This window comes from Nyctibius grandis, chromosome Z, assembly GCF_013368605.1.
Source record: "Nyctibius grandis isolate bNycGra1 chromosome Z, bNycGra1.pri, whole genome shotgun sequence".
NCBI classification, from domain to species: Eukaryota; Metazoa; Chordata; class Aves; order Nyctibiiformes; family Nyctibiidae; genus Nyctibius; species Nyctibius grandis.
In genome coordinates this window covers 66560637-66572825 of record NC_090695.1, presented here as the reverse complement: position 1 = coordinate 66572825, position 12189 = coordinate 66560637, and the positions used below count along the sequence as shown (strand labels likewise).

At 35.6% G+C, this 12189-nt stretch overlaps 1 protein-coding gene across 1 annotated transcript in view; it reads right to left on the bottom strand.

The window, feature by feature from the left end:
• CNTNAP4 (contactin associated protein family member 4) overlaps positions 1-8640 on the bottom strand; it is a 246282-nt gene extending 237642 nt beyond the window's left edge. Inside the window, exon 1 of the mRNA XM_068422299.1 lies at positions 8556-8640. Within this exon, the coding sequence (XP_068278400.1) occupies positions 8556-8640 (85 nt within the window). The remainder of the gene's footprint in view (positions 1-8555) is intronic.
• Positions 8641-12189: the final 3549 nt, after the last annotated feature.

Sequence of the window (12189 nt, the reverse complement as noted above, 5' to 3'; positions counted from 1 at the left end):
ATTCTTGTTTGTTGCATAGTTCTGTATCTGAGTCCTCCAAACAAGGCAAAATGAAAAGACTGGTATATAGAAAGGAAAGAGAGAGACCAGTTACACTCAAACTATGCAGCATATCACTGTTGAATGAATATTCAGCTCATTCTTCCTAAAGTTTTTATTCAATATTTATTTAGGCAAAGCTCCCGTTGATTTCCCTAGGAGCTGTGGTTGAATAAGGATATCGAGATGCAGTGTTGTTTTTCATTGATTTTAAAGAAAAAAAAAAAACTTAGTTACTAAAGATTGCCTTTTTTTCTAAAAAAAGAATGGTAAGTAAGTCTCACCATGATTACAAAACTATTGCAAACTAGACTGCTGCATAATAGACAGGCATCTTGTCATTGATCAGGAAAATAAGTTACAGCGAGAGCCCCAGTTCGCTGGGTTGGAACATAAAAGGGCTTCCCATCCTGTATAACAGTCAGACTATAACCATCACTAGATGCTGGATAGTAAAAAAGGCTTTAAAGTAACCATAAAAGTACCAAGATACTTTTATCTGTTTTATTACTGGTTTGTGAAAAGAAATGCTGTATTATTCTGCTGATTTTGTTCATAACACAGTCTCTTTTCACTCTATGCTTTCTTTAGAAGCAAAAAAAATACGTTTTGACAAGGCTGGGTTAAAATGGAGCTTTAATCGTGGTTTGTTGAAGGGATGGGAAGATCAGACTGTCTCAGGTGCGTGGAACAGGCAATTCCAGCTTATTTAAGTTAATGAGATTTTCATTTTACCAGGACATTGCGTATGGTCAAAATACATGTATATTTCACCCTTTCAAGAGTGAAAGACACTCTCATTGGTAGGACATTTCCAGCTCCTCACTTAGTCCCTATATTTTGTCTAGGACTATAAATAGCAGCCATCTTAACACCTGGGAAATCAGAGAGAACCCACTTACCCATGCACAGACAAGGAAGACTGGGATCTTCAATGCCAAACACCATGAGGTATAGCCGGTGATTACTATACAAGGCAGTCAGTACTGCTTGCTATACTTTTTTTCTAACATTTATTTAGAGTAGGATACTTTGATGGAATTGGAACCAATCTCACATATGTTAGTTTTGACGTCTACAAAGCCTACACCTGACCTAGTTATCTAGACTCATAGTCATAATCAGTGATGGGACAAATGGCACTTCTACACAGCAAATCGCCTTATACTAGATAACTAACTTTGCATGCGAATTCTTCCTTCCATCTTCTGCATGACTTCTTTCTGTAAGAACTATTTTCTTCTCTTAGACTAAAAAGGGACTTAGCTAGCTCAGAAGCAAACATCCAAGTTTCAGATTTTTAATTTTGAACAGATAAATCCCAATTTTCCTGTCTCTGCAGAAGCCTTCAGAGTGCATCATGTATCTTAAAAGTAAGGCATGTTTTCTAATAAATGAACAGTGAAAATTCAGGAAAAGTCTTTCTTCTTCAGCTCCTACATAGTTATTTCTAGTTCAAAATGTCTTCCAGCTTCAAATTAATATTTTCTCATTAATACTGCATAGCAATAAACATCACATGACCTCTACCATGATTTGTAATACTGAAGAAAAAAGCTTTTCCCTCTCCTCTCCTCAAAACTTTCATATAATTACAGAATATCCATGTTGCACATATCCGGTATAATATAACTGAGGACACAGCACAATGCTGCAGGTGAATTAACCAAAGTGATTCAGGCTCCCCATATGCAACTCAGTCTGTCTACAGCATCACTTTCATAGTGCGTATCACCCTCTGAAGGTCTTACTCTTGCTGTCTTGTTCAAAATCTCTGCTTTAGACCTTCTCTAATAATAACTTATTCTGTTTGCTCTCCTAGTGAGGTTGTTTATTAGCTTATATGGCAACTGAGTAATAATAATTTTTGTACCCTCTTTAACCACACACTTTATGAGACTTCATTTTTTGTTGTTTAAAATTTTCTTTAAAGGTATATTTTCACAATAATTCTGAACACGTCAACCAGATACATCTGGGGATTTTTGGTGGTAAATTTTAAATGTAGTTGGGAAAAATATTTATAAAATAATAGCTTTAGGAACAACTTAGGTTTTGAAAAACACTTTCTCTTTAGATTTAAAAGTGAACAGATAATTGCCTGAAAAATAGTAAGATCTTCTTAAGCAATTGGCTGAATAAAGAGTGATATTAAGTAATAAAAATAAATTCAAATATTCCAACATGCTGTTTGTAATCTAATTTTCCCTCAAGACCACATATGTAGATATGTTAATTGTTAAAACATTTTTGTAGAAACAAACAGGCAGTCTAACAGCAAGGAACAAGCAATATCTTACTCTTGAGCACAACCAAATAACAAGATCTACTCAATAAAAAAGTTATTAGACCCACTACCCAGCTGGATGGATTTCCTAACCATATTTTCTCTATGTCCTTTGAGATTTAAAACCCTAGAGGTAGTTTTCTTCACTATTCTATTAAGTGAGTACGGTATTTAAATAATAATTCTGTGGTTACTAATTTTAACCCACTTAAAATGTCACTTCAATCACTTTTCAAATTATTGCACTGAAAAGACTTATTAAGTAGAATATAAACAGTATCATTTTTACCTCCCAGTCCACACTACATTTTTCTTACTAAAAAATAGCATAGCAATTTGTAAGAAACACTGAAAACTGTCTTCGGAAAAACAAAATGATTCGACACCAACCCTCCTCTTAATTTCACAGATTTAACTCAAAGTTACGGGCATATGCTTCAACTGATGGTAGAAGACCTATAGAGTATTCCTTTGACAAAAATTAGCCTGTAATGCTATACTTACACATATAGAAAACACAAACTCACAACAGATAAGTAAGCATGATTTAATACATAAGTATAAAACACTGTAGAGTTAAAACTTCTGTTGACCACAATTGGTTAAATCCTAGCATCAAGGCTGCATTATTTTTTTACAAAAAAAAAACCAAGGCAAAACCATTTTCATCGTGACAACATACTGTATCTCCTATACATTGTATGTTATTTTCAAGTTTACAGAGACAGCTTTTATCATAATGACATATATGTGGTACATGCTGAGACACACATACCTCTTTTTCAGTTTTAATATAGAAGTCATGAACAGGCCCTGACTGCCAAAGTTACAAGTTGTAAGTTACAAAAAGTATTTTATATTCAAGAACTACCAGATCAATCTACCAGAACATTTAACCTTAGTGATAGTTAACAGTGCAAAAAAACAAGCAATTGTATAGATTGTAAAATCAATGTTATCACTATTGTTTTGGCTTTTCCTTCCATCTTCATAAAACAACTGAAAACTGAGAGGGAAGAGCAGATTTTAACTTTCAGTTTCAGAAACCTCTTAAATAAAGTTAACGCGTACTTCTGGAGTCAGCAACGGACATGATTGATTTCAGTATTTGGTATTTCTTTATCATTCTTTAAAAATTGTCTGGTGTGTTCTAGGAAGGAGATCCCTTTGAATTAGTGACGGATCTCACTGCCCTGCCTCTGTTATCACCTTGTTAGTTCTGAGCACCTAACAAGGAATAAACATATGAAAGTACTCAGTAGTAGTTCTAATTTTCCCACAAAACAGAGCTCTAATCTTGTGCGATACTGCACACTAAACTCTCAAACTTGCAAGTAGCATCAAAGTACAGGGTCATTTTGGGAGAAAATAAAATAAATATTTGAAAGATGTTATGTTTCTTCTACCATTCAAGTGTTCTTTGATTTACTTGTTTGGTATGGGGAGGCAGCAGGGGTGAGAAAGGGTAGGGGAGAGATTTGACCTATTTTTTCCCAGCTAAACTTGTTAGAAGCTATGAAATTGTGATTGTTGAAGTTCTTACATAAGACAAATCAGTAGGTAGAATACTGGCAAACATGTTATATGAGATGTATTAGTATAGAACAAACTATTTGTTGATTTCTACTGCAGCATAGAAGCATTCAGAAAAAATAAACTTGAGCATTGTACCTCATATACAATGATAGAAGTGTATATGATTTTGTGACACATAGCTAGTTGGATAAAACATCTTCGTTAAAGATTGTCTTTCTTGTGGACGAACATAGATGTACGCTTACATCTACTTGTTACATAGGAAAGAAAGCAGAATGGTGATGACTGCAGAATTATCAAGATGTGAAGAAGTTAGAGATTACTCTTGAACTCTGGACTACTACTTAACTGAAACACAGTAGATCCTAACACGTAATGCAAATGTTATTATTAGCACTGACAACATACTTTACATATAACCTACTGCATTTTCCTTTTATGGTTGATTCTATAGCACTTCAAGAATGTCATTACATGTCTGTCACTATCCATCAATCATGACCAAATTTGCTCCATCCATCCTGCTGACTGAGCCCAGGGACAAATATATTCAAGGAATTTGAAAGCCTATAGCAATGGGATGCAACTTGTTGATTATGCTCAGTGTAATCAACCCAAGGCCTTTCTGTGAATTCTCAAACTTGAAAGTCTGAAATAAATCTTGATACATTTTTCCATTGATACTGGCTTAGATTTGATGTTGATAAAAGCTTTCAATGTTACTGTACTAAAAACATGCAAAATACACTAGAGATGTCTGTAATGTTTCATTCATGTAAATAATTGCCCAGAGATGGCCTGATCTCTGATGGGGTCTCTACTGCTATCTCAGAGCAGAGAAAGATAATAATAAACAGAAGATAAATATTAATGAAGCTAAAAGAAAATTAAGGAAGTTTCTACTTTCTCTTCCCCTACAGTTCACATCAACCACAAGCTAATGGCAAAAGCATTACATTTTAATTTAAATTGTTTGTGATAAAGAGCATTTTAGTGTATTTTTAATGTGATTCCATAAATTTGTCAAATAGTCTACAGAACTATTTGGTACTGATGAGTAACTGATGAATGAAATTGTCTTCTAGATTAGGATACAATATTTTCTGTATAACAAGCAATGTCTTCCCTGGGGATATTCCTTATACGATCGCTTGCATCTTATACTATAACCAAGTTTTGTGATCACTTCGTCCTCTGTTTGAAAACTTCAGCATCATTAACAGTCATTATCTGTCAGCTTTAGAGTAGGTCTTCTATTTAGAATTAGAAAGAAGTCCCTGATATTTAATAATAACAACAGTCTTAATAATAATAAACATTTCTGCATTTGCAGAAATTTTGATCATTGCAGTACAAATATGAAAATCTGAGTTGATAACATCTTCTGTAAAACTGGAGAGTTTTAACAAAGAGAAGTAGGTATAAAGAGGCAAAAATTTACATAAAAAGTCCCTAATTTGTTCTCTTTATTTCCATTCACTGTCAAAATTATCTTTAATAATTTTTAGTCACAGTTGGGTTGATGTGTGTAGAGGGTTTAATCATGTTTTTTGCAACACCTCGGTTTTAGAGAGCTTCAAAAAAAAAAAAAAAAAGACTGTACCTATTAGAGTACAATTTCTGGCAAGTTCTCAAGGGTTGATTTAGTAACTTGCTGATTTACAGCTCCAGAGACAGCTTCCAATAAAATAAAAATGTTTCCTAGCTTCAGTGAAAAAAACTTTGAGGAGTACTTGCTTTAATCCTTCATTTAAAACTCACACTTGACCTTATACAGTTATTTACTCAGGGCTGTGCACTTCAAACTTCTTTCAACTGCTTTGGAAGTGCAATTCTTTGGAAGGAAAAAAAGCATGGGAAGGCATGAAACAGCACTATTACGGAACTTTTAAAAGATTTGAGCTTCCAGCAGAAATTATTCTCTCTCTTGGTTGGAAGCATCAGCATTATTTTTCAGGAGAAAAAAAACCAAACAAACAAACAACCAAACAAAAACCCCAAAATAAAAGCCCAGAAATAAACTTTCATATTCTAGACAATAGGGTCTGTCACCTTCAGACAGCCTAAGAAATTCAAAATCATTTTACTCAAAAGGGGAATACTGTGTACCTTTAAGACAGAAATCTGAACACATCAATTTTTGATCCAATAAATTTTCTTCATATAGCAAACTTAGTAACATTAGAACTGACACTTCAAGGTGAAGTGTAAAGGTCTTTACTTTCATTCTAAATGGCAGCTGGTCTGAAGAAGGACAAAGCAAACTTAGGTATTCAGGATCTGATGTTAAAGAATGAATGACAAAATTAAAAGAAGAAAAATAGATTAATTTAGAGAAATAATTTAAAAAATCCTATTTTCTTTGATGATTGGCAGCCTACTGGACAATCTAGCCACCAAAATTCATGCAAGAAAACTGAACTTTACTGGTTTTGTAAACGTATTTAAATACATTAATGCCAATAGTAGAACCTCCTACTGAAAAGGATTTCAATTCCTGGTCAACTTCTCAAGAAGAAAGGAGTAAAGTAAGTTCAAATGAGTAGATAATGGCTGCTGCATGTATCTACTGTAATCAGTAATTATGAAAAACCTTTTCTCCTGAGGCCATTTTATGAAACCTAACGCACTAAGCAAACTCATACCTCGATACTTGAGATGGAAACTGTCACTTTTAAAACAAACTAACTCTCCCGCAGAAAAGTTCGTCTACAAAATATAATATATATAAAGGGATTTTACTTTTTTTTACCTATTACAGATATTGAAAAGGAATAACATGCATTAGATTGGCCAAATTCTCTTCACATATTAGTACTCGCTCCTTCTTAAATTAATTTCATTTACTCTTCCTTACTCCTTAATTTAATTTATTCAGTTTCCTTGCCTGTAGCATGGAGAGGGTTCTTCCTTTTTCAGTTCAGAAGCGTGTTTTGACATAGGAGTTAGGACTTACTAATAAATAAAAATGCTATATATTTATAAATACTACCACGTATGTGAAAAATCCATTAATTCAAGTCACTCATTTGATACTGTAATTGAGTTTGGCTTGTTTTTGAGAAGTGTTTGAGAAAGTCAGTAATAAATGTATTTCGTGCCTGATTTGTTTTATCTTTCGTAATTCTGTATTGGGAAGAAGCTTGAGCCCTTCCCTCAAACCTTGCTTCCTCAATTGTAAGACTGACCTCTAGTGCTTTCCCGCTTTGCTGTGTGATGCGAGTCTTTTTTGCAATGGTTTTAATATGCCTCCCTGTAAGCGACTGATTTAGTTTTGTGCATAGTGCCAAATGCTATTAATGTGCAATTCAATTATCATGGTCTTGTGAAAATGGATGTGTTCATAAACTGTACAATGCAGAATGATGAAGAGAATTAAAGCTGTGTCTGAATTGCAGCAGGATTTTTAACAAGGAACTCAGTATTCATGTTTAGGGCTATGATATGCACTTGAGTATCAAATGAGATATCATTACTGAATGACAGCACAAGATCATTTTGGTGCTGCAGTGTGAATGTCTGACTCGTGGGAGCGTGTTTAGTTTACAGACCATCCATATGCAAAACTCTAGGCTATAGACCCATAGAGGACTTCAAACTTCTCTACCATTGCTCTAATGTTTCCAGGGATCTGTCCCCTGCCACTGGGCTGTAAGGTTATTCCTGAACATTCCTCCTTGCTTTGGTGTGCAATTTCTTCCCATAGCGGCATTGCTCCTGCTCTCCCCTTTCCTGTGATGCACAACCAGTACCTTAACGGGAAGGGGAGAAAATATACTCAGGTCAGGTTATGAGCATTCGGCATTTAGGCTACTGTTGTACCATATATATGCAAAATGAAATCCTTCAGCTTGCTGAAGCTGAATCAAATGGAGCAAGAATAGCTCAGAACGATTATTGAATGACAGATCCCCTGAAAATTAGTTTCTTGATAAGTTTTTTCTTTTCTTTTTAATTTAAAGATAATTAATTTAATTCAACACTGAAAACCAGAGATTTTCAGGTATATATCAGATTTGTCTCCTAGAGGGCAGATTGTCTTTAAAACTGTAATCACTGTCTTTATTTTGTAATACCACCCTACTGGCTAACTATGAATTACCCATTTTTTTAAAAAACTTTCTGCTGGAACTGATAGAGTTCTCTTCGATAATCATGCATGAACAATAATCCCTAAGCAATCAAAGCAGAGACCATAAAGTCTTGCTATCCACATTTTTCCTTGTTATATTTGTACTGCTCTTGAACTGCACAGTAATGTCCATCAGAGTTATTTGAGTGCCAGCTTAATTCGGGAAAGCAGATACCAGCTTTCAAAATTATAAATTGTTAAAAATCAAGCTGATACAGTACTCAATAGAAATCTGGCAGTAATTTCCATGTAAGGCACAATTCCTCGGAAATGCTGCACTTAGAAACAGAAAACAAAAATGAAAATAGGGCTGAACATTAGTAAAATGCTGTTTTCAGGTACTCTGAGACTGTAAGCTTTATAAATAATATCCTATGCATAGATTCATGACAAAAATCTATAGAAAGATTATAGAATATTTCCAACCTAGCAACTTGCTGTCATGATTTCAAAGCAGTAAACATTTATCTCAAAAATAATATCTATTCTAAATGCAAATAAAATATCCCGGAAGTTTTCAAAACACTCTGGATTGAGTTTTAAATCATATGCAATACTTACATTTATTCCTTGCCACTGCCGTGTGCCGGTTACGAAGAGACAGAAGAAACAGCAGCTTCAAGAAGATTTCAGTGACAGAATCCATGTTCACATTCACTGAGGCACCCAAAAGAACCAGAGTATTAGGAAACAGCTGCTCTGTACTTCAGCCCTGCTCCTGCCTCTTCACACTGCCTCTTTCTGCCTCTCTGCTCGCAGTGCTTCCCAGTGACCAGACACCTCAGTCAAAAGCGCTCCGCATTTCCTCACACATGCACACACACCTCGACATTTGCTTTTCCCTCTAACAGCAGCAATCCCTGAAGAGCAGCAGCGAGAATCTCTCCCACAATTTCACAGAATCACTGAGGGCTAAACCGCACCGCTCGCTGGCTGAAGCCTCACGCTTGCCGCGGGTCCCGGACACCCCTTGTGGTGACAGGTAGGAAATGTGGGGGGCTGGTGGAAGCCAGACAATAAGACAGAGCAGCCAGCACATGAGCACTGACACGCAGCCGCTTGCTGGGTGCTCGTCCTGGCCAGATTTTTGTCATTATCTTTTTCTTTTTTTTTGGGGGGGGAGGCGAGTAGGAGGGTGGAGAGAGAAGTGGGGGGCATTAGCTCTGCATGCTGCCGTTCCTTGTGTTTTTTCAGTGTGGCAATTTTTTACACTTTCAGCTGCAAAAGCATTACAAGTTTTGCATTTTTGAATGAATGCATTTTGCCTGTAGTAGAGAACTTAAGCTTACAAGTGAAAAGTGTGGTCTGCTTTTACTTATGAAGTGAGCGCAGGACCAAATGATCAGCTGTTCCTCACAAAAATGCACCAAGAACAGGTGCATTGCTATTTTACATCAAACCTGCATAGCACGTTTATTGCTATTAATACCGATATTAAAGAATTACATTCGCAACTCCTAAGAATAAACCCTTATAATATAAACATATGGTTGTGCCAAGCTTTCCCAAAAAACTTTAACCCCCAAATACCCACATAGAGCACATTTTGCTTTCTATACTTTTGCAAAGAGGAAGCTGTCTTTAAACTGTCCTAATGTTAGTACTAACGTTACACTGGGAAATAGATTCATTGGGGAAAGAGATTCAGAAGAATTTTAGGTCATTATATTCAACTATATCCTAAAAGTGTTTTTGAAGAACAAGCTAAATTACTGTGTATGTTAGCTGTAGAAAAGTTGCAGTCCTCAAGTATGAGGAATAACCTGCTTATCAGCAAACTCCTGACATTAATGAGGGAACAGGCTACATTTAAAGACCGCATCAGTGGCTCTGTCACTGTGACTTCTGGAGGGCTTCCACTGTACAGTCTTTATGTTTTGGCAGAAATTACTATGACAATGCACTACAAAAGGACATTCCTAATTACTGTGAGGTGCATAAACAGCAGACTTAGCAATTACAAATTCAACGCAGTGGCTCAAATATTATTTTCCTACTTCATGTGGACTGTTCTGGAGCTCAGATACACCAACAGTTGTTTCCATCCAAAAGGATTCTGGTGTCTGTGGGTCAGACGCTAGACAGCTTATTGCTGAGTTTCCCTCTTGCATGTCACAGAGACTATGGAATTTAATGCAAATTGCCATGTACCTGCCTGAAAGGAGGTTGCAGCAAGGTGGATGTTGGTCCCTTTTCCCAAGTAACAAGTTATAGGTTGAGAGGAAACGCCCTGTTTTCTGTCAGGGGACCTTTAAATTGAATATCAGGAAAAATTTCTTCACTGAAAGGTTTATCAAGCACTGGAACAGGCTGCTCAGGGAATTTGTTGAGTTACCATCCCTGGAGGTATTTAAAAGACATGTGGCACATAAGGATGTGGTTTAGTGGTGGGCTTGGCTGTCTTAGGTTAACGGTTGGACTCAATGAAATTAAAGGTCTTTTCCAACCGAAGTGATTCTATGATTCTATATAGAACTCTTTGGTGTCAGGAACAACTATGGGACAGAGATGAAATGTGAATTAAGCCCCAGAAGTTTCTGAACTTTAGTTGCTTGTTTAAATCAACTTCAACCCTTGAAGTATGCTCTGATTCAACTAGAGAAGGAAGTGTAAGCTGTGTTTTGGTTTCATACCACCTCAACCAGACTAATTTAGGTTTTATAAAAATATTTGGCTCTGCCAAAACATCAAAAGTAAAAATGTTAAACAACAAAAAATATTTTGAAAGGTGCTTAATGTGGCTTTTAGTTACATTCTTTTTAAAATAGCAAATCATCATGATTAATATTAAAAAGGCCCTTTTCTAAATGACCATACTGGGCAGAAAGATTCAGGGCAAGTTAAAATAATATATTGTGCACCCAGTCTTCCTCTCCTACATGTCAACTTTCATTTGTATGAAAAAGGCACAAGAAACTGTATTAAAGATTCTGTAGATCATAACCTGCCTTCTAGCTCTTCTAAATCTTCCCTTAAATTCTAAACTCTGTTTTCAGTATTTAGTATAACTAAAGAGTAACTTGTCCATAAACTGGATTTCTTTGTCATGTAGTTCCTTGAGTTAATATTGACCTTCTCACTAAATTAATATGAGCATAAAAATAGTCCTTATGCTGCATCCCATCTCTAAAGAATATCCCATGAGATGATCTTGGACTCTGCAGCTAGACAAAATTTCATGTTTAAAAATAGGACAAATATCACATAAAATCTTGGCAATGACTTTCTATGGAGTGATGTTCTTTAGGATTATCTCTAAGAACCCTAGAGCTTTGAATTAGGAAGAATTATTATTCTGGTAATGTAATGCAAATTCAGTAAAAAGGCCAGTGCTATAGCGGGTAAATGTTTGTTTTATAAAATAGCTTACAGTCACCAAAAAAGGAATGTCTGATAGAGAAAGGTCACAGGATTTTTTTTTTGTCTGAATTACAAGTAAATATACAGATGGATATAATGTACTTCTATAATTATGGAAAAGTCAGTCTTATTCTTACGACAAAATAATAAGCTGAAATGTGTACATACATTTGTGTGTGGACAGACAGAATTACAGAAGTCTATGCAACAGTATGTATCTGTAATGTGAAAGTAATAATCATCTTCATCCAGGAATGAATCTATGTTATCTAGAGAGTGCATAAAATAGCATAGCTGGACCCAGCCAGAATATTGCAACCTCTTCTCTGCTTTTGAATCATAAGACATCTCTCTTCTGCATCCATGAAATGTTTCTGCTCATGTAATCTTATCTCTCTATGCCAGCATCTTATTTCCCATTTCTCTTCCATACAATGTCCAGGTTTGTCACTAACTTCTGAGCTCCTCTTTGCAGAACTCGGACAAGTCTTTCCCATTCCAGTTTGACTGCATAGCTTTTTACAAGCCTCTTTTCCTATTGTCCTATGTATTTCCCTCACTCTTGCAGTGTTTTGTTTTCTTTCTCATACCTTGTTTTTGAAATTTCCCCTGCATGCCAAAAAATCTTATTCATTTTATCTTTCTTTGAAATGTAACATTTTGTCCATTTGATTCGATAGAAGATCTTTCCTAGTGGATCTGCGTAATATGTCTTATTAGGAAAGACTGCAAGTTCTCCAGAACGATAACTATGTCTTGTTATAGATTCATCCTCCCAGTTGAAACATCTGCAAAATTTGGTTGTGCAAAGCTTGAATCATTTGATTTGGATATT